At 46.6% G+C, this 22,425-nt stretch overlaps 2 protein-coding genes across 9 annotated transcripts in view; both read left to right on the top strand.

Moving 5' to 3' along the window:
- The first annotated feature begins 55 nt into the window (after nucleotides 1–55).
- LOC120900229 (serine-rich adhesin for platelets) lies at nucleotides 56–10,651 on the top strand. 3 transcript variants are annotated; one of them, XM_040306944.1, is made up of 6 exons: nucleotides 56–95; nucleotides 1,433–1,711; nucleotides 1,792–1,889; nucleotides 1,980–2,254; nucleotides 2,407–4,059; nucleotides 7,751–10,651. In XM_040306944.1, the coding sequence occupies exons 2-6, from the start codon at nucleotides 1,709–1,711 to the stop codon at nucleotides 9,817–9,819; spliced, it is 4,098 nt and encodes a 1,365-aa protein (XP_040162878.1). In that variant the 5' UTR covers nucleotides 56–95; nucleotides 1,433–1,708; the 3' UTR covers nucleotides 9,820–10,651. The 3 variants fall into 3 exon arrangements, with proteins under 3 accessions (XP_040162878.1, XP_040162876.1, XP_040162877.1); XM_040306942.1 differs by having other exon boundaries at nucleotides 61–795; XM_040306943.1 differs by lacking the exon at nucleotides 56–95 and adding an exon at nucleotides 821–1,309.
- Nucleotides 10,652–11,383: 732 nt separating this feature from the next.
- Nucleotides 11,384–22,425, top strand: part of LOC120899748 (disintegrin and metalloproteinase domain-containing protein 10) — a 65,840-nt gene continuing 54,798 nt past the window's right edge. For 5 of the 6 annotated variants that reach the window (XR_005739093.1, XM_040305925.1, XM_040305931.1 and 2 more), the window contains exon 1: nucleotides 11,388–11,537. The gene's annotated coding sequence lies outside the window, so the exon portion shown is untranslated. Of the gene's footprint in view, nucleotides 11,538–22,425 lie in introns of all 6 variants that reach the window. The other variant, XM_040305924.1, reaches the window with a different exon arrangement.

The raw sequence follows: 22,425 nt of genomic DNA, 5'->3' as shown, positions 1-22,425 counted from the left end.
CTTATGCACCTGTATACCTATATACCTTGACCCAACACTGCATCGACCGAGAAGGGTGAAAACGTCCCAGGCTTTCATTGGGTATAAAATTCTCGGTGAGTCATGACGTGTATTTCGTAGCTTCGGTGATCTCTGGTTCTTCAACGCCCTTGGCTGGAAATTGGAGATAGAAAGAAAAGACAAAAAAAGAAAGGATAAACGCTTCATCCTTACGCGAACAGTGCGTTTTACATAATCGTCCTGGCCAGGAGGGGAGCGCACCCAACCGTTGGTTCCATTCAATAGGCGCTGAAATCCTGGGTAAATTTTTTCAGCAGTAGCACACGACGGGCAGCGCAGCACTTCGCTAAAAAGAAGGTCCGCCGCCATCTTGTCAATCCGCGGGGTAAAAGAATAAAGCGAACGTCGAAGGCACTGTTGCCGTGGGGGCGCTACCGATATTGAGTACCGATAAAAAAGAGCCTGTAACAGATTGCATTTGATAAAGTTAATTTCCGTGCACTAACTACCGAGATAGAGCGAGAGAGAGAGACATTATTTTGGAGAGAAAATCATGATTGCAAATATAATTACGTTGCCATACAGTGTGGTTTCCCTTTGTTGCCCTCCGCGCGAAGGCCGTCATGTGCGTGTGGAGAAGGGGCGGAGGGAATTTGCCATTGTTACGTGTACGCTCGTTGAACGAATGTAGTAGTGTTTAAGGAGGCCGATGTACCCAGTTATTTTACCGTAAATCGAGATACGTACGATTTTGGCCAGACAGGAATGTTCCTGCAGCGCTTCCGCATATCAAAAGTGAAGTAGAGGTTCATCCCGAGCGGAAAGTTAAAATAGCAATATTTGTCGTAAAAAAAAGTGAAAGTTAGCCGTCCGGGCTAGAGAGCGCGTTCACGTCAATCAAGTGAACCAAATTTGGACGCATTTCGACGGTGCTACCTAACTGCGCATAATTTGCTGTGAGGCTCATTATTAGCCAACCCACACACTCACACACGCACATGCATGCATACGCATTGCCCCAAGCGGTAGCGCTAGCGGAAACGCCCTTTCATTTGCTGCCTCGTCATTCGTGAACAGCAAATGTCATGGTGCACGCCATCAACGATCCCTTCGGGAACGGACGCGACAAGTTTTCGGCAGACGCCGCTAGGTGGCGCTGTGCCTGCTACCAAAGCAAAGCTGGTTTGCCGTATCAACACGGCCACCACCACGGTGTGTCGGTGTGGCAAAGCTGTGTGTGCGACCTTTCCCCGTGCCTTCGACCTTGTTGTAATTGTAGTAACGCACATGCTGCTAATTGAAAACTAGTGTAAGGACGAAAGTGAAGCAAGCGAGCGGCGTGAAGAACCAGAACACACCGAATGTGTTGATGATGCCCCATTAAAAGTTAGACAAAGTGTGTACTAAAGCTTGATTTACCTCTGTTTTGCAGCTAAAAAACATACATTGTGCTAGAGACACAATACCCACACACCCCACCACCACACAGAAGTGATCATATGATATATGCGTTGTGGCTTTAATGCCATATGATAAGGCCTGGAAAGCGCGAGATGTAACCATCCTCCGTAGGGGTGGCCTATGAGTAAGAAAAGGAATTAGTTTTTAGTTTTAATTGTTATCGAAATAGCAAACTGGATTGTAAACATTGATATCACGAGCACAGAAAGTTACACCGGTTTTTAGTGTGTAAATTGACGGCTCCAAGATGGTGAGTACGAATTTGCGTTGTTATAAGGTGAGATAAGTGGGAAGATTATCACTAAAATATTTTTTATTTATTTTAAACAGCCACGTATCGATCCAATGAAACTGCTCGTGTGCCTCAGCGTGCTGCTGGCACCGAACGGTGGCATTCGCAACGCGGGGGAAGTGAGGCGGTTAGCAAAGTAAGTATTGGTTTGGCGTTAAAAGACCCCTCGACCAGAAAATCAGATTTCTAACATTTTTTCTATTTTTTTTCTTCTATTTCATCACAGCTTAATGGCAAAGTTTTCGAAGAAATTAGTTTCGAAAGCCATCTACATACAGATACTGAAGTGCACGGAGACGGAGCTGTTGGGACAGTTCATGCAAACCGGCGGTTGGTCGTTGGTGCACATGTGGCTGGTCGATGGGATCGGCTCGAAAAATTGGCCCCTCATCCAGGAGCTGATGGAGTTGCTGCTGTGCTGTCCGGTTGATGTGGAGCGGCTGAAGATAAACAGCACCCCCCGGCTGGTCAAATCCCTGTCCACCGACAGTGCCAATGAAAGTAAGTGTTGCAAGCTATGTTTGTTCGCACCAGCGCGTGCTTAGTAGTGTGCAGTTTTAAAACGATCATAGGAGTCATGTGTTTTCGTGCTGATTGGTATGTGTGTAATATCGATTCTTTTTTTTTTGCGTGTGTGTGCTTTATTTAAACAGGTGTAAAGGTTCTTGCCTCGAAGCTGGTCGAACAGTGGCTCTATATTGTGAAAGCCCCGAAACAGCTGTCACCGATGGTTCCAATAAATCAATCCGAACTGCCAGCAATCACTGGCCTGGCGGGGACAGCTGACGGGAAGCAAACGGGTTCCGAGGCGGCCATTGGTCAAGCCCCAACGGTTGGGGCTGCTGTTGTGGGAAAGCAGGGGGTAGCAGACATTGCCGCGGGGAAAGAGCAACAGCATTATCAGCGCAACGGTTATGGGTCCCATGCCGCCGATTCGGGCGAAGTGGACGGTCAGACCGAGACGGCAAGCCACGATGGTATGGTGGACGGTGACAAAACAACATTCCAACCGACGGGGGAGGCGGCAGCAACAGTGGTGCCGGCAAAGAAGACATCACTGGTGCTAAAGATCACCACCAAGAACGGCAAGCAGGTCGTGGCGAAGGTGATCAAATCGTCGACGAGCAGGAAAGGTCAGCGCGACTCCGCGGACGGGCGTGCGATAATCGATGGGGAAGGCGCACACCCGGACGATGGTGACGAGGAAGAAGATGACGACGACGACGAAGAGGACCAGGAAGAGGTGGTGGTTAACATCGAGTCCAGCAAGCCCAGCGGCGAGGAAGCGACGGTCGCCGCACCAGTCGCGAAGAAGGACGATCAGCTGAACGCGGCGGAGACGAAGAAGGTGGATGTGGTACCGAATGGAGGGACAGAGGGTAGCAAGGAAAGAAATTCTTCTTCCTCGAAGGACAAGGATCGCCACAATCACTCGCATCATCGCGATCGGGAGCGGGAAAAGGACCGAAAGGGCAGCAGTAGCAGCCGTTCGTCCTCTTCCAAAACGTCCAGCAGTAGCAGCAGCAGCAGCAGCAAGCATAAATCGTCTAGTAGCAGTAGTAGCAAGAGCAGCAGCTCGAGTTCTAGTCGCAGTAAGGATAAAGACCGTCACGGTAGTAGTAGTAGTAGCAGCGGGAGCAAGCACAAAAGCTCCTCCTCCTCTTCGTCCTCTAAGTCAGGCAGCAGCAGCTCCAAGAGCAGCAGCAGCACCAGCAGCGATAAGCATCGCGATAAGGACAAATCGTCGAGCGGTGGAAGCAGGGATGGTAAAGAGTCCAAGGCCCAGTCCGCCTCGCCCAAGCTCGCCCGGGCTCGCTCGCGGGACGACAGTGTCGGCGGCTCGAACGATAGCGGTTCGGAGACGAGCAGCGTCACCAACACTAGCGCGAACGATTCTAAAGTGGCCAAGTCGACCACCATTCCCAGCAAGAAGGCTTCGATCTCGATCGAGGTGCGCAATCCGGAGAACCGGGTCAAGACGGTAAAAACGTACAATTCACAGTTCCGTTCACACGGTCTGATTGAGGAAGCACCACCGCCACCGTCGCGCAAGGGGTTGAAGAAACCGTCGTCCGCGTCCTCGCCGTCGACTGCTTCGCCTGCTGCGACCGCTGCGTCCAACAACTCTTCCGGCAGCTCCTCCGCCGTAATCGGGTCGACCGCCACCGGGACGCTGAAGCGAAGCTCGCCGACCTCATCGTCGGGCCGGGACGCCGTGCTGGCTGGCGTGACGGCAGAGAAGAGGGCCAAGGAAGATCCCATGGAGCGGCCGGGCTCCATCAAGCTCATTCCACCAAAGCGTCAACGTAAGTGCAGTTCCAGACTGACCCTGTTTAATTGGGCGTCTTTCTCTTTGTCTTTTGCCTCATTTCAGCTCATTATGTGTGTGCCGTCGGTGGTTGGGATCGGTTGATGGCTGCGGCCGAGAGGCGGGTGTGTATTGCTCTGCCGCTCTGGTAGGTGGTGGCCGTACAACTACGGGCTGATTGACCGTGTGGTGGTTTACTCAGCGGGACACATCGTTTGTGCGCCATTTCTCTCTATTCTGCGCACACACGGTTGAGTGTGAGTTGCATGCGAGAGTCTCGGCGGCGGCAGTGCTGCTGTGGCGGGTTGGCTGAATGCTAGAAGGATGACCCCCTCCGGCGCTGGAAGGATGGCGGCTTCCCTTATTGCGGTTCCCGACTATCACGATCAATAATAGAAACCGTCGTGCGGAAAAATGTTTGGTAATGGGGGGTGATTAGTCTCTTAGCACTTGTTCCCTTTCTACAACAAAAAACTCGCTAGTTCGCAAGGGGCGCGCGAGTGGACGTAATTTAAAAAAACACTTTCTTTGACCACAAGTGAAATTTATTTACAGGTTCGGTTATCTGTTTGTGTGTGTGTGTTTTTATATTTTTTCATCTACGCATATACTTATTTTACGTACGCAGAAAAAAAGAGGATCTAAAACAACGTTTCGCGTCCGCTCTTTCCTTGCGAGAGGACCTATAATGACTGGAAAATTGAACGAGTCGTTTGTATGGTCCCTTGCGTTGGGGAAGCGGTTGCGTGAGAGCCTGAAAAAACATGATCTACCCGAAAATAATATATTAAACCTTCAAAGGATCCTCCATTGCGTGTGTCAGATATATTAAATACTTAAAGAGCTAAACAGAGTCTAACAGACTGTTGATAGAACTTTTATTACTAGACAATTTGCTTTTGTCTAGGTTAATTTTACTTGGCGAATGAGGAAGCCAATTAAGTTGCACGCATCACGTCGTTCCGTTCGTTTTGCGAGTATTTGGCCCAAGGCATTGGTGCAAAGCAGATCATTACGAAAAAAAACAATATTTGCACATGTTTCGTCTGTATTAACTATATTTAATAGACAAATGACTGCTTATTTATATGTCCCTAGTGCTTTTTTTATAGACAAAGGACTGTTTGTTTATCCTATTTTGTTGTCTTTTATATACTACAAACAATTCAACCATCTTGTACGTTTTAGTTACAAGTAAGGGTCTTGAAAAGGTCGTAAGTTACGATTTAGTGTGTTTTTGTTATCCTAAACGAACGCTCAATTAACGTCTTTGTATATATTTTTGTTTAAATTTATCATTTCATTTTGCCTTATCCCCCCGTATCCGTGCTACTCAAAACCGTCTACATGTAAAAAAAGAATATCGCTCAAATAATGTACAGCAATCTCTTACACCCCCTGGCGTGTAGGATCGATGCTATTTTCTCTGTTGTATTGTTGTATGTGACGGTATAAAAAAAAACTCGAAAAAGAAAATATATGTAAAGCGAGGCCAAGCACACAAGCACAATAAATTTGAAACCCGAATAGTCAAACTTGCGAGATGATGAATTCCTTGACATCCGTTGGACGCTTCCCTATATACATAAAATCAATCATATATATTTGACATTTAACTACCCTTTGGCTTCGTAAAGCTTATTTTCTGTAAAATATAACGCTCCACATTTCCCCCTTGACGCGCAGTGTCGCAACAACGTGATTTTATGTACACGCTTAAATGTAGATTACTCCCATCAGATGGAGTTGTCTGTGTATAGATCATAGAACAAGGTTTAAACGATGTGCCCTTGATGCTTTCCATTGATAGTGTAGCCCTCGGTGTAGCATAGATTAGAACCGTCCGACGACGCTGTGGTTCTTGGAATCACAGATCTCGTCCGTTATTGTATGCGAAGCTCGATGAATTGGCCGAGCTCTCTAGATCAGGATATAGCGTAGCCGTACCAAAACTAAACTATCATAATTTGAAATGATGGTCTTGGGTTTTGAACTCAAGACAGGTTGCATATTTGATTAGCACTGCATGTAAAACGGCTATTTGAAAGGAATGCCTTGTGTGCAGTGTTTTGCTTTATTAATAGCATTGCTATTTGTGTACCCCATTGTATGTATGTACGTACCTTCGGGGCAGATGATAAATGACAGCATTGAATCGGTTCCATTTAAGCTCATATTTGATACGTGTTTTATTTAACTAAACAAATCTTCAAAAGCTTTCGCAACCGCTTCGGGGGAGCGAGATGAAGGATGAAGTTTTAAAATAGATTCGTAGGAAGTGATCAGCGCTTTTACGCCTTTCGCGATGCGAATAAGCTCTGTTCGGTTAGTGTTTTTGAATTGCGATCGCTTTATCGTACAGTTCACGACCGAAAGTGTTTCGGAGTTGTTCCAGCTGTCCATTACCTTTCCCAAGGCCATGGATGTGCGCCACGGCCAGGGCGCATGCCTGGAATTGAACGGCGCGAAAGTAATATGGAACTGTGTACTGATTCCTGAGAATATCATTCCAAATTGTATACTTTTGCATAGATAATTATTTAAGAATTGTCAGACAGGTCAACAAGAGAGAGAGAGAGAGAGAGAGAGAGGGGGAGAGAGAGAGAGCTAGAATTTTGTCTGCCGTTTTACACGGTGGATGAACACCAACCATAATAAGTAGCAAAACAAAGGCTAGACATGATTAATTATACGAGATAGCCTGAAGTTGGCTGCTATTAGTACGTCTGCCTAGCAAAGTAGTTTTAAACAGAAAGGCCAGATGTGGGGCACAAGGGTGTAGTTTAAACTTGTACGCCGATCTGTCCATTCAATCGTTCTTGAACTTTTGGAATTGCTGAATTTTACTACAACGTTTACCTTTTTACATATTACAAACGACTTTACAAAACCAGATAATCACAGACTAACCTTACGGTTAGGGTTGACGAAAACATTCTCAAATGCGTACGATGCAAAGACATATTATTCTTTTCCCAACGAAGCACGTGACTGATTCCACAAGAAAACCGTTAACCGTTGCGCCAGAACACACACCAACACGGGGCGCGCCCCGTTCAAAAGATGTTCCGCCATTCTCATACGCCGTGCGGAGAGCGTGCGCAGCGAACACGCGTAGTCTACTGTACGCGTTGGTGTTAAATGCACTGCTCCGCGTTTCTATTGTGTATTTCACCATACTGTGAAATTAATCTAATGTGGGTTAACCAACAACAGGCGATGCTTTTACTCAATTATTTTGATTACCATCAAAGCAGAAAAATTACTTCATTTTGTGCTCTTCAGCGTTGCGTTTCAGCTTTTCAAACCCATCCGCTGTTCAATGGTATTCCGCACGATAGCATAAGCACGTGTAAGGGTAAAAAGAGCATATAGGCGACCCTTGGGCGCATAAGGGATTTTAAGGAGTTAAAATTATTTAGTTTTAGATACGTCCAACGTGCGTCAAGTGTCTTTTCTTACAGGTATCGCCATCCAGTCCATCAACCTACCAACTGCCGACAGCGCCGCTCCCAACCCCACCACCTAAAATGGCTCATTTTTTTATATTTCATTCCTTATATGTTTCTATGTACACAATACAAACGTATATTAGAAGCAATAAAGGAGTTATCGCAGCAGAACGCTAGAATGACTTTAGTATACTGATGTTTTGTTTTCTATTGCTCTCCCAACGTTTTTACTTTTAGATGCCTTGGTCGAATCGGACATGTTCATGGACGCACTGTCTGCCACGCTGCGCAAGGACGTGAAGAAACGGAAAAGGCGCACGAGTGGCTCGGAAGGGGCCACTGCTGGTATCGCCACCGCTCCCAGCAGCAAACCGACGGGCGAAACGACGACCACCACCACTATCACCACCGCCACCACTGCAGCAGCCGGAAGCAAACCAGCTGGATCGGACGCAAGCACCACAGCAAAGGCGAACGCTCCCGGTAGCAGTCCTACCAGGACGGAAGAGCATGCAGCGGAAGCAACGGCGCCCACCCCGACCACTCCTACCTCACCGAAGGTTCCTACGATCGCACCGATGTCCTTCTATCGGGACACGCTTGCGGAGCAGGAGGAGGAAACTGGAACCGAGCCAACGGCCGGAGAGGATGGTGAAAAGAAGAAGGATCAGGCGGAAAGCGATAACACACCTACTAGCAATGGTGATGGTGCGGAAGAGAAGAAACCCAGCACAAGGAAGAATGATGACACGCCGGGAGACGAAGATGGAGGTGATCATGCTGACGATGATGATGACGATGATGACGAGGGACCGGTCTTGAAGAAGTCCAAACGGGTCAAGTGTGAGCTGAATGAAGATGATGATGAGGAAAAGGGTGCGGAAGGGGAGGAGAAGAAGGTGAAGAAGGAAGGAGAAACCGTGGCCGACGACAAGACTGAGCTGATGGACGTGGTGATGAGCGACGTGGAGAAGAAGATTGCCCAAGAGGCGGAAAGCGGCGTAAAGAAGGAAGAAGGTGGCACGGAAAAGGAAGACGAGGATGGCAAGAAGCCGCCCGGTCCGGGCTGTGGCCCCGACGGACCCCCGGGCGTGCTGGTGATACACCGGCGCAAGGGCCCGAAGAAGCAGCTGCGCTGGCGGGCGGCCGAGGAGCTCGAGGAGGTCCGTTACTTCGAGCTGGACGTAACGGAGCGCTGCAACGTGACCAAGTCGTTCACCGACATGAAGCAGATGGAGCGGGTGGACGAGCGGCAAAAGTTTATGCTGTCGCGCAAGGTCGGCTCGGAAGACATCATGGTTGAGCGGACGGCGTGGCGGCCGCTGCTGCAGGTGGACAACGTACCCCCGTCGCCGGACGGCAACCAGAGCCTGGAGCGCAACGTGCAGCGGCAGCGCGAGCGGGGCTGCCTGCAGGCGCTCTACTTCAACAAGCACATGATACCGGACTCGCCGGCCGAACCGGACCCGGCAGACACCTACCAGACGGCCGATCCGGTGCACATACCGCTGGAGGACGTCACCGGCAATCCGGACTCGGTGAACGATTTCACCAGCATGCCGTGGCCGGATCCGCGCTCGACGCCGCCGCACGAGTCGGGCGCCTTCAGCTCGCCCTTCTTTCCCTCCGATCTGCCGCCGGGGGCCGGCTTCGGGGCGGGCGGATTCCCGCCCCCGTTCGCTCCCGGTGCGGCCGCCACGATCGGGCCGGGACCGTGGAATTTGGGTGTGCCGGTCGGTGCACCGGGTGTTGGCGCCGGCGGACCCCGGGCGGGCGTGCTGCCGCCGGGCATGTTTCCGCTCAGCCAACCACCGCCCGGGCTGGTGGGGCAACCGGCGGCCGGCGGCAGTCCAAATATGCTGAATCTCCCGCTCAGCATGTCGCCGAACGTGCCACCGCCGGGAATGTTCCCGGGTGCGAACAACTTTAACGCACCGCCGCCCGAACTTGGCCTGTTGGCGGCGGGTGGTGTCCCCGATATGGGCGGCAGGAGGGGCGATAGCTTTCGCAACGGTCCGCCGCCCCATCAGCAGTGGACGGCAGGCGGCAATCGGCCGTTCGGAGGTGGCGGTAACAATAATCCAAACCGGGGCGGTGGCGGCGGAGGTTTCGGAAACCGTGGTGGAGGCGGTAACTGGAACAATCGCAACCAGGGCAATAACAACAACAACGGAAACGGCAACCGCAATGGCGATCGCAGCCGGATAGGCGACGATGGGCGAGGCAATTTTAGGGGCCACTGGCTGCAGGGAGGCAACCGTGGCCACAACAACAATCGTGGCGGCGGCGGTGGCCGGAAATGGTAGCAGCGGATGGAGACGGATCAGGATGGTGATAGCAGTTCGGACGAGCGGATGGATCTGTCCTGAGACGTGAGCGGTGGGTGTGTGTGTGTGTAGTTTCCGTCCCATCATTCCGACCGTCGTCGTCCCACTGTGAAAATCTCGATCTCTCTCTCGTGCGCCTATTTGTTTTTCTTTGTGGTAGATGCTTTGTAGAAAGATTTCACGCTGCTTTGGTTAACTTGTTTTATGGAACTACCTTTAGTGTGCCGTATAGCGTTAGGAGCTTAGTTGTAATAGAACAGTGGCAGGGTTGATTGCAAATAGGATCGGCGAACATTGTTAAATGGGAACCGTTGGAATATAGCAATTTAGGGAACCGCCCTTTTGTGTACATATAATAGCAATAGCGAAGTTATGAGGGTGGGCACGCCACATATCTAAGTCGATAAAGAAAGATTGCAGTGCTTCAGAAAGCAACGCATTTACACTTAGCCTGTAATTATGTAGCTGGGGAATTTTATTTGCCTTTCTAGCGGTTTGGCGCATATCTCGTGTTGTTGCATAGGTGATAAACGGATCAACAAAGAAAGCATCCTTTTTATTTTCGAAGCATTAAAAAGATAACGAACATGAACAAATAAAACATGTTTGTCCGCGGAAGAAGCGCATTAGAAGCGAATCAAAATCGCACTCGATAGAGAAGATAGCAAGATTTAAAAAATAAGGGGTTTGCTCGTGAAAATATTGTACAAATCTCTAATTTACGATACTTAAGATAGAAAGTATGTAAACCCACAATGTTGCTGTCGATTTGAAAGATAAAGAGAGGAAAAAACGTATCCGGTTGAATGAATGCTTTGAGTTTTTGCGTGTTTTTGTTGCAACTTTATACAGATAAGAAAAAAATATGAAATGTGCAATGCCTTTTACACCGCATAATCGGTTGAGTGCTAGCAGAGTCGATTGAAGGAAACACGTATTGGAGCAGGGATCGTAATTATTTGTCGCTTGTTTATTCACTATATCTACTATCGTCACCGCTATACATTGCAGTTGCAGCTTAAAATATTGTAGTCTGTGTAAATATACGAAATTATAAGGAATCAATAAAATTAACAAAATGTATGTCATTCGTGCGCATCTCTGTTTGTAAATAACAAATATCATGGATCCGAAACAATTTACAGATAATCTCAAAAGAAAAGGGTATAAATTAGCCTTCAAATAATGAACAAAATCCGAAAATATTCGAATACATTTATTCAAATAAATTTTCAAATTGATTTAACGTTTGCTTGCAGCATTTTTCGATTCAATTCGTAACGGCTTATTGAAACGGGCATGAGAAAAGATACACGTCCGGCGATAGCCCTCGTACGTATGTCTGTTCGTAGCTCGAATCGACGCCCTATTTTCATTCTTCTTTGCTTCCGTTTGCGGCGCACACCAAAACAACCAACACACACACACAACAGCCGGATAAAACTGGACCGACCTGCACAGTGGGATTAAAATTTTGGTCAAAATTTGCGAACCGCACAGTGACAGCCTGAACTGAATGTCAAAGCAAACAGTGCCCCCGTTTCATCGCTGTCAGTTAATTCGTTGTTTGCCGTCGTAATGGCTGGTGCTGCTTGCCGCCGCTGCTCGCAAGAATAATTTTACAGTGCGGGTCTCCTACTTACACGGTACAGCATTAATCGAGTGTAGTTTGCTGCTGTTTTGGAAGTGAAAAAACGGTGAGTGTGGGAATAGCAAAAACCGAAACCCCAAAATTAGCTTCGAGCTGATGGAGAGTTTGGTGATTGCGTTTGAAACGAATGATGCTGTGCCATTCGTTCATTGTTTAGTGAGACCTGTGTGTATGTGTAAGTGAGTGAATGTGTGTGGGTCCCTCAACTGCTTGTGTATCTGAAAAGTTCTGATTGTGAATGAGAAATTTAACAGCTGATACATTGAGTTTGCTGACCGTAAAGCTACCGTTTTGGTTATTTATTGCTGAACTGTATGTTAAAGGCGATCAAATGTGTTGAATTTGCATCCGTTTTACGTTACCTGGAAAGTGTGTGTGTATGTGTATTGTAGAAAATCGCGCTATTAACGAAAACAAAAAGAAAAGGTGAGTGAAATTCGTTTTCCGTTGTGTGTGTTGTGTTGTTGCGTTGCATTTCGTAGGTGAGCGCGGCGCTGCAGGTTGCAACTCGATGCAGCTCGATCAACGAACGAGAATCGCCCGCCCTGCGCTTCCCCAGAAGGTCCGGAAAATATCTGTTTCCCTCGGTCGAGTGACACAGAAAGAAAGTAATACAAAGCGCCCTGGGAAGGGAAACTGGTATGGAAAAAGGGTGTTGCGCGCTGTATGTGGTTTCCATCTGTGCGTTTATGCTTGTGTGCGTGTGTGCGTGTGTGCATTCGCAAAGCCCTCAAATCGGGTTCCATTGGGGTCCGCTGGGGCACAAAGCAGGCCTGGCAAGAAAGGAACGAATCTCGTTGTCTTGTCCGAGGCGTCTTCGAGGGCTGCTTCGATGCTGATGGAAAGTGGAAAAATCCCTTTCGTCTACTCTCCCGCCGCTCGGTGTGCGCTGGCGAGAAGCAGCAGCTAATCGGGCACAAGCGAAGGAAACTGGTTTTTCCATAATCACCGACACCGAAACGGAACGGACGACGAGAGCAGTGTGTGACGGATCGAAAGCCCAACATTCAAGTTAAGGTCCGTGTGTGGCGTTCTGTTCCGGTGAAGGTGTAATTTGTGTTTATGCACAACGACACACAAACACACACACACATACACTCATACCTGTTCTCTGTTCTTTCTTCTGATGGGTTCGTTGTCACCCCGATTTTATTTTAAGGGGGGAGTTCGCTTGAAGTGTCCATGTCCAGGAATAATAACTCCATTGTGCGTGTGAGCAGTGGGCACCGTCTCCCTCTCGCACTACACCCGAAACAAATGTGTGTCTGTGTGCGGGTATGTGTGCATACGGGTGAATTTATGCTTGTGGCTGTGTATGTGTGTGTGTCAGTGAATGGTAGTAAAAGGTACGCAGAGAAAGGGCAAAGAACAGACCGAGCCGACCAAAGCGCGCGGGGGACGTTGGTGACGCGAGAAAATGGGAGAAAACGTGAGGCAGAAACAAAAAAACGGTTCGTTTGAATCAAGTTTGCGTCTGCTGCTGGTTGCTTTGACGAGATCGCTTTACCACAGTCCCCTTCCAACCCTCCCCCCTCCCCCCTCCCGTAGCCCAGCTGATCTTCGTTGCCTACTTTGCACTCCATTCTAAAGTTTATGGTGTGTGGAGTGCTGTGTTCAAGACTAAATCGGCGAACGTGCATGATTCACAGTACAAATGACCGCGACACACACACACACACACTACCACACTTTGTGGTGGCTCTGTTCTCCTCTTCGATGTGCCTTTGGGTCCGCCAGTACGCCGTAACGATACACACGGAGGGCCAACTTGCGCGATCGTGTCTGGTGGACGGCTCTTGTCGGCTATTCTTTCACATATTCCCCTTTGAATGTGTGCATTTGTGTCTGTATTTGTAGGCACCAACATATTTGTCTCTGGTTGGTCGCGGTTTAACCCGTTTCCGCTCGGCGGGAGATGCTTTTTTTGCGTTTAACTATGTTTCTGTGTGTTTGTGTGCCAGTGTCAGTTTGTTTGGATGATGTGTCTCCGAAGCGAACCCTTTGGGCTCTTTGCGTTTGAAGAGAAGTGCGTGGATCGTAAGCCAGCCATCAACATCAGCAAGACACATCCCATCGATCCGTGCGGCGGGGTGTTGGTATGTTCTTATGCTCTTCATTTTGGTCCAAAAATTCCTTTGTGCTGAGATGATTGATCCTTAATGGCGGGGGATTGGTTTACAGAAAAAAAGCTTGAAATTTGGAGAAATAAAACCCCGTTTGGATATGAGCGTTGTTTGATCGATTGTGATGATTTGTGATTGAAAATGTCTAAGAATATCCAAAAATTCCGTTAAAATTGTTTAATTAATGGCAAACGTAATCGCATCTTCCTATTGAGGCGTGATTCATCTGCCTTACGATGATGATTTTGTATTTTACATTTTGTTTACAAATCATAAAAGAGTCGGTTGAATGTGATCAGCTTGTTGGATGAATATTTCGACCGATGAAAGTTGTCTTTCAGTACATAGAACTATGACTTGATGTATCTTTCTGAGACTTCACATACGTTAAACCATAGGGTTGAAGTCTGGGGCGTGCGCCACTTAAAAATGATACATTTGGCTGCAGAACCATATGTTTGGAAAAACTGCACGAATGTCCAACTGGATAGTCTGGTAGCCAAGCACATTTCACCTACAGCATATTAAAATATTTAGCAAAGTAGAAATGTTTACCTTGAAATGAAGAATTGTTAAGAATTCAAATAATATGAAACTTCCTGCTTCAACATTTAACATCAATTTTATCTACAGTTTACTTTTTTTTATTACAGTCTAATTTAATTCAGGTATAAATGAAAAATTTCATTAAAAATGGTATGCCGAATTTGTACAGTTTTGATACTTTCTTGACATTGGTTGTCAGTAAGAGCTTGAAAAAAGTAATAATAGACGGTTTCCAAGATCGTGCATAAAAAACTGAGTATACCAAAAAAACATTCTGGAACTCTGTGTAAGCTCACTATTTCAATAATACTTCTGTAAATTAAATTTATATTCTACATCCATATCAGAACTTTCATTTTTTTATCAACCGTCATTTGGTAAAGTAAAATTGCATTCAGTTATTTAATTGTCATTCAATTGCGACTAACATTACCTCATTTATAACATAATTTGTGCACCATTGTGTAGTGTAACATCTAGGTGAGCATAATGAGCACTTCTTACGCGTCTAATAATCATTTCACATGTTATTACAATCAGAAAATTCAATTACATCTTAACTGGATAGTTACTTAACAGGGTGGCCTCTGTCGGGACCTACAGCTGCCCAAGAAGGTGCTTATGTAAACATGTTGTCCTTTCTCAGACCAAAGTTGCTTAGCTGAAATCAAATCGTGAATGGCCAAAGTAAGATTAAAATTGTACCGTGCAGTTAACAAACAAACAGGAGGGCACAGCGCCAAAGCGTCTGTTCCCTGTACCCTTGACTCTGCTTGGCTCTCTCTGGCCAGTGTTTGTTTTCAGACTAACGTATTTATTTATCTCGCCTGTTTTGTAGAAGAACTAACAAACACCAATGCAGTTTTTGTGCAGCCACAATGGCAACAAGAGCTATTGAAGCAATCTAGAATGAATCATTGAAACAAAGTGTTGCTTTAGTGGGTTATTAATCTGGTACTGGTACAAATTGAAGCTAAAGTTATGGTACAAATGTGGACTGAAATTATGTCATTGATTATGATGCTTGATGAAATTGAATTAAATTTTGAACCTTCGATATATTGAGGCACCTACTCGGAGTCTGCCTTAAAACACCCAGCGTGAGATTTCGTGCTCTACGTTTTAAATGTATTTATTGTTTTAATCTCACCCGTACCCGTAATTGGCTGGGGTGGGCAAAGAACAGTTTCGAAAGCAGAAATAGCAAGACAGACTTTCACGATCCGTTTCCGGTCGAATGATCGGTTGTTTATGGTTTAACCAGAAGAAGAAAAGAAACAAAAACTATCGTGTCTTGTTGGACGTGGCGCCGAAACCATTGATTTCCGTTTGCCTCGAGGGTAAGGGGGTAAGCAAGAGAAACGCCCAGAGGAAGGGTGAGATGGAGCGGTAGAGCGATAGAGAGTAGAAAATAATGACAGCCGGAGATAAAAATGCATTGAGAACGAAGTGCAGCAAGTGTTCTTCTTCCTCGCTGCTTGTTTGGTTGCAGTCGTGGTTTGGTTTTTTCACAGTGGGAGGCAAAAGACCCTCAAACTTGCACGAGATTTTCCTGGTGCACGGGATTGAACGTAGTAGACCACCGCGCACGAGTGTGTGGTTTTGGTTCGTTCGGCAGCTAGCCTTACCCGTTGCATTGCATTAGAATTGATTTGTGTAGTAGAGTTTTATGTTATATTAGTTTTCATTTGTTAAGAAGTACAAGTTCCACAAATTAAGATACTTGTTGAAGTCAGTATTTTATTCTAGATAATAATGTTTTATATTGAGGGCCTTCACGATTCTAGTTAGTTTTTTGTATGGAGTTTGACAGTTGGAGGCTGAAATCATGTAAATACTCCATACAAAACCACACAAAAAACTAGCCTGCAATTTTCAGTCTAGATTATTCTAGCCACAAAGCTAGAATTAGATTCGAGTACCTGCTCGAAAACACGTTTTTGTTTACATTTATCCCAAGGTGCATTAAAGAAATCAGGTGATGGAATCTGGAATCAAAGTGTATGTAGTCCAGTTGGTCTGATAGCATTTTTTTTATAACCAAATTTGAATATCACTTTTTGGCAGAACGAGTGAAAACTTTTGCTCAAACGAGCTTTCTGGAGGCTTGACGAATACTCATAACACTCTAAAAATCTCCATTAAGAAGCAAAAGCGATAAAAATCAGTCTTCTAAATTCATACACCTTGGGGTAAGCCCACCTGTATATTATACTCACTTAGATAGCTGCTCGAAAACTGCTATACAATGCCAACAGCTGACAGGCTGAAATTTCAGCCTATGAGCTTCAAACGGAAAGGGCCCCATTGATATTTTCGAATGGACGAGGCCGTAGATAGTAAGTTATTATGGTTTTAGTTTCTTTACTTTATTTATTCTGAATTTTATTTTAACAGATACTTTTAATCACACACAAACTAAAGGAATAACTAGTTTAGTTCAAATGACTGGCTAATAGCTATCTCTTATGTAATGCTAGCTTAGAATAGAATGATTAAAAAACGAGTTTTTTTTTGTGTTTTGTAGATGATTTTTTGTAAAGAATTGCAGGAATTGCTAATTGGAGGGTTTTGGTTTCTCCATTCGATCAATGCCCCCTAGCGCCCGCAACTTTATCCATCCGATCAATCCAACCGTTTCGGCAAACGTTGCTTTCACTGGTGCTCGATTTGTTTTCTTATTGTTTCTACTAAAAGCCACACTCCACCACAACCGAGGTTCGTTCGTGTTTGGCTTGTTTCTGTATGCGATCCCTCGCCTTTGTTTGGGCAGCAAATTGTTTCCAGCGTTTTGGCCACCGTGTCCCAATAGAGTAGAACCTTTGGCGAACCAACCAGCCAACTAGCCAGCCAGCCCTGCTTGTAAAAACAAAAACCTTCGAATGCCGCGAACCCGATGACGCGGGATGATGATGATGCATCCTACATCTGGGGGGGGGGGGGGGAGAACCTGGGTTTTGTTTTCATTAATTAAGTCAGCCAGCTTTTCAATGCCACCAAATTGGAAGTTGAAGTGAATCGCATTGGAGTTTTTTTTTTGGTTTTTGTTATTTTCCTCTTGCTTCTTATTGGATTCGTTTTTAACCGCTGGGAAAGGGAGGGCATTTTTTTTCGACCCCTTACGCTTTGGTGGACATTACACGGACCCGATGACAGATCGACGAGTCGGAAATGATGAACTACCCTTTACGCCGGAGTTTCCGTTATAATTGCTAGAACCACCTCGCACCTACCCGTCGCACGGGGTGGAAGGAACAACACGGCCACGGCGGAACCAATAATCACTACAATTTTATGAACCAGCCAAGGGCTCCAAACAACCGGCACGGCGAGCAATTATCGTTTGAGAGAAGGGGGGCACATTATAGTTGCCGGAAAAGTGTCCACCGGGCGTAACGCGTCACGTAACGTTTCGTTCTTCTTTTTTGTTGTTGTTGGTGGGTTGTAGCGTTTTTGGTCATTGAGTCGGGTTGGGAAATTGTATTTATGAGTGGCGTTTTTTGTTGTTCACTACATTTTTTCTCCTACTTATTTACTTTACATTTTTGTAGCTCAAAAAAAAAATTGCTTCGTTCGCAGTGTGCAACCATTCGTGGCGAAATAAAAATTTACGCTCACCGTACTCCTTCACTGTGTGTGACCGTGGAAAATTCGAAAGAACGAATTGAGACGCGTTCGGGGCAAAGATTTCATTTCAATGTAACGAATTCTCGACCGAGAAGAGTGTTTTCACTTTTTTTTTCAAGCTTTTTTTTCTTTCCATGGGAAAGTTATTTAACACACCAGCACCACCAATGTGGGGGTTTGCGAAATTGTGCACAAAACAGGCAAGAGTGGTTCGTTTGCGCATAAGACTGACCTGAATAAGTGATCAAAGCGGTATAGAATTGCATGACTTGACAGTGGAAAGCTTGTGAAGCCATTGCTGGCATTCGCTGTCATTTTCCGTTGCCAAAAAACGCACACAATTCATCCCACATGTGACCCTCCGGGGGGGGTGTAGTGATTATTGGCTTTTTTTTTTAAAAAGCGTTGAACTTGTTGAATATTTTCTTTCATCACCAGTGTCTGTGTGTTCGGGTGCGTTATGCTTTATGGGTTTGATGAATTTTGCTGCTGCTGCTGCTGCCTTTTTTTATTCTTCCCTTTTTTATTCCAAATTTTATTGTCGATTGAGCTTCTGCTTCGTTTGTGTGGAGCAAAACCCAGCCAACCCTTAGCAAAGACCGCAGTAAGCAATGATTTTTGGTGGCAGATATCCAAATCTGTGTGTGTGTGTGTGTGTCTGTGCGACCGCCAAAAAGCGCCGCGCCCTCCCAATGCGATATCTTGCTTAAGCGTCACCATGGAAACACAAAGCCCCCGGGTGCTGGGGCCGCTAGCTTTGCTGGATAGCTGGCAAGTTCTCGTGCCAGCAGGCACATAATCCAGTTTGATGTGCTGGTGGGTAGTGAACAATCGGTTGGAACCATGGAATGATGGTGATTCGCCGCGGCTGACTATTGAAGGAGGCTGCTAGTTGCTGCTGCCGCTGCTCGACTGGTCTGTGGTGTTTTGGCTTCTGGTGTTATTTAATTATTTATTCCCGACCACAATCATGGCAGGTAGTGGAGGTGGCGACTCCCTTTCTTCGTGTGGCCTGTTGCCGGTTCCAGCTTCAATGGTTTCGTAACCGGCAGGTCGAGTCGGTATTGTTGTGCGGTGTAATTTAAGGTCGTGCTCGGGGTGCCTGAGATGCACTTTCCGCTGCCGCCATTTTGCCTCCGCCCGTGAGTTAGTGGTTTATTTTCTTCTTCTTCTTTTTTTCCCGGGCATTCATAAAGTTATCGAGCATTTTGTAAGTGTGGATCAATTATAGATGTTGTTGAAATTAAATGCGGCCCATTACATTGCCTCCGGTGTGCCCTGCGAAAGTTGATCTACTCCTGCCCAGTGAATGTTGTTTTGGCGATGATTTTAGGAAAAATGAAGGTCGAAATGTGTCTCGGGTTTTGTCGAAATCTGTCTAGGTCTGGGAGTTGTGGTGTTTTTGTTCTTTACTCAATTAGAGAACATAACACGACTCCCAACCCTAGACAGTAGTGATGGGAAAAATGAAGTTTTTATCGGAATCGATTCCGGCCAGCTCCGCAGTTTTCTGGAATCGATTCCGGATAGTAGGTCCGGAATCAGTTTCCGGAATCGATTCCGGAATCGGCTCCGGAATCGGAATCGACTCCGGAATCGACACCAGAATTGATTCCGGAATCGGCTCCGGAATAGGAATCGGTTCCGGAATCGACTCCGGAATCGGCTCCGGAATCGGGAATCGGTTCCGGAATCGACTCCGGAATCGGCTCCGGAATCGAAGTCGGCTTTCGAATCGGAAATGGCTCATAAATTAGAATCGGCTACTAAACGGAGTCAGTTTCGGCATCGCCATAAAAAAAGGCGTTTGGGTCCAATCATACTACGTATTGCTAACCACAAAAATCCAAATTTACTTGTAAAAGATCCATTCTCATGGAGATTCCCGGACTGATTTTGCTCCGGAGTCAACACCGGAATCGGCTCCGGAGCCAACTCCGGAATCGGCTCCGGAATCGGCTCCGGAATCGGCTCCGGAATCGGCTCCGGAATCGGCTCCGGTATCGGCTGCGAAATCGGCTCCGGAATCGGCTCCGGAATCGGGACCGGAATCGACTCCAGAATCGGCTTCGGAATCGGAATCGATTCCAGCATCGGAATCGGCTCCGGAATTGATTCCGAATACGGAATCGGAATCGGGTAGGTTCGATTCCGAGCTCCCACCACTACTAGACAGATAAGGTTTTGCTGTGGTGCTGTGTTTTAATACTTGCCCACAACGTTCTGAAATATTACGACATCTGTGGTGTTGAATTTACCTATCTGTCTTAATCTTTAGTTAAAATATTATCGCGTACATCCATAATAGTGATGTGCTGTATGGAGCGCTCCCACGACTCCGACCCGACTCCGACTATTGTTAATCCGATTCCGACTCCGGCAAAATGGAACCACTAAATCCGCCCGGAGACGTAGTCGTTTGGAGTCGTCCGGAGTCTACCGGAGTTGTCCGGAGTCGACGACTCCGAACGACTCCGAACGACTCCGATCGACTCCGATCGACTCCGAACGACTCCGAACGACTACGACTCCGGACGACTCCGAACGTCTCCGAACGACTCCGGACGACACCGGACGACTCCGACGACTCCGAACCACTCCGAACGACTCCGAATGACTCCGAATGACTCCGGACGACTCCGACTCCGGGCGACTCCGGACGACTCCGACTCCGGGCGACTCCGGGCGACTCCGGGCGACTCCGGACGATTCCGAACGAGTCCGGTTATTGAAGCGCGGACCTACCTTCCGGAGTTGATTCCGAATTTATCGGAATCGGATCGGAGTCGACTCCGGATTTTTGCCAACTTTACCCATCACTAATCCATAAAACTACATCTCAATGTTGTTAACATCATGCTTATATTATTAAAATAAACTTTATGGTACACCATTTTTCCTTTACGACACACACTTTCAAGTATTTTAATTGTAAGAATTGAACACACTTGAATTTCTTACTTTAAAAGTCTTCTGTGTGTTTGTACATAATTGTTCCGTATTGATCCCCGGGGTTATGTCGAGGACGTGATCGTAGGGCGGCCTTGTTGTAATTCCAACACTTAACGATTGCACCGTAACAACGTTAGCGACATATGACAGCAAAAACGTAACCGTATGCTGATTGCAAAATAATGTTTGACCGACAAAAGAGTCGAAAGGTCAAATTACTCGATTATTCCCGTTTGTTCACTCCCCACCAGATGCCATACACAGGTTGCTTGCTACCGAAGGCAGATAAAAATTATTGGCATATTTGCCATTGGAAGCAGTCCGACCATTAATTCCGGCCCGGGCACTAGAAGTATCGCCAATTCCGTTCCACTCGCAGTTAAAGGTATTTTGTCCCATTCGGCGACGATAAACCGATAACTACGCAAAAAGGGATGCTTTTTTTGCGGTTGATCCTATTCCATTTATAGCCGGCATATCCTTGTCGTGTCTGGGGAGCATGGCTGTTTGTCATAATTTTCTTCACTCTTAGCGCACTTTTTCTTCGGAAGCAAAACGCACCAGCACTTTGTCCAATTTCACGAAGTAGGGTTCGTAGGGTGTGGAGCCCCAGAGTGAGGCAGAGAGAGGAAGGAGCAGAAGTCAGTGCTTCTAATCGAAAGTGAGAAGCGAACGACCGAATCCGATAATAGCGATCCGGTGCCCTTCGGAAGGTTGTTTCATCCATCGTGTCCGCCGGTCGTAGTTCATCGTCTTTCGTGTCTTTTTTCTTTGTTTGTTTAGTTATAGCAAGAGAAGGAGCTTGAGAAACGGAATATAAACCTCTCTCGTGAAGTGTTTTTTGCTAGACAAAATGTTGATAAGCTTAAAAAAACACAGAAGATTTCGCTGGAATTTTGATCGAAAAATCATTAGCGAAGATTGTTTTCGGCATCGTGTTCGATCAGTTCGTCGTGTGTTTTGGAGGAGAGCTAAACTGCTTATTTATGTGTTGAGTGCCTCATTGGCTTTATGTGGGGCGATACAGTAAGGACGAGCTAAACGGTAAACGAACTGCAAAAAAACCCGCTCGATCTAAGCCAAACTCTTGTGCTCAGTTGGTGCGAGGAAGAAAAATAAAATTATAAAACCCTTTTGCCAACGCAGTACGCAGTAGAGAGCGTCAGCTAGCTTGGGAAGATATTCGGTAGCATCGCAGTATCGCTGCTGGCCCCAAACAAAGAACGCGCCAGCATCATCATCATCCCCCATCGACAGGGAAACCGTACAAGCAAGGACACGTGTGGAAGAAGTGTGTTTGTGGGGTCTTAGTGTGAGTGTTTAAAATTTCTCAGGTTGGCTCATGCCACGCATCAACATGCAGCAGCTGTATGTGTGTGTATGTATGTGCGACGAATGCGCGTGTTTCACCGTCCCGTTCCCACCCAACACTGCTGCACGGGTTGCACAAGGATAAACGAAGGACCAGATGAGAACGAAAGTTCGCTGACTTTGCCCGCTGGTTTTGACGTGCTTTCTGTGTGTTCGTCGACCCTGTCGATCAATGTGGGTGTATGTGTGTATGTGTGCATCTCTCTCTCTCTTTTACTTCCACACTCTTTTTTGCTCGCCTTCTCTCTTTCTCTCTGAATGAATACATTTTCCTTTTATTGCTCCCTTTTTTCCCGTTTGATAATGGGTGCGCTT

Source organism: Anopheles arabiensis, chromosome 3, assembly GCF_016920715.1.
Source record: "Anopheles arabiensis isolate DONGOLA chromosome 3, AaraD3, whole genome shotgun sequence".
Lineage (NCBI taxonomy): Eukaryota > Metazoa > Arthropoda > Insecta > Diptera > Culicidae > Anopheles > Anopheles arabiensis.
This window is presented reverse-complemented; position numbering and strand designations above follow the sequence as displayed.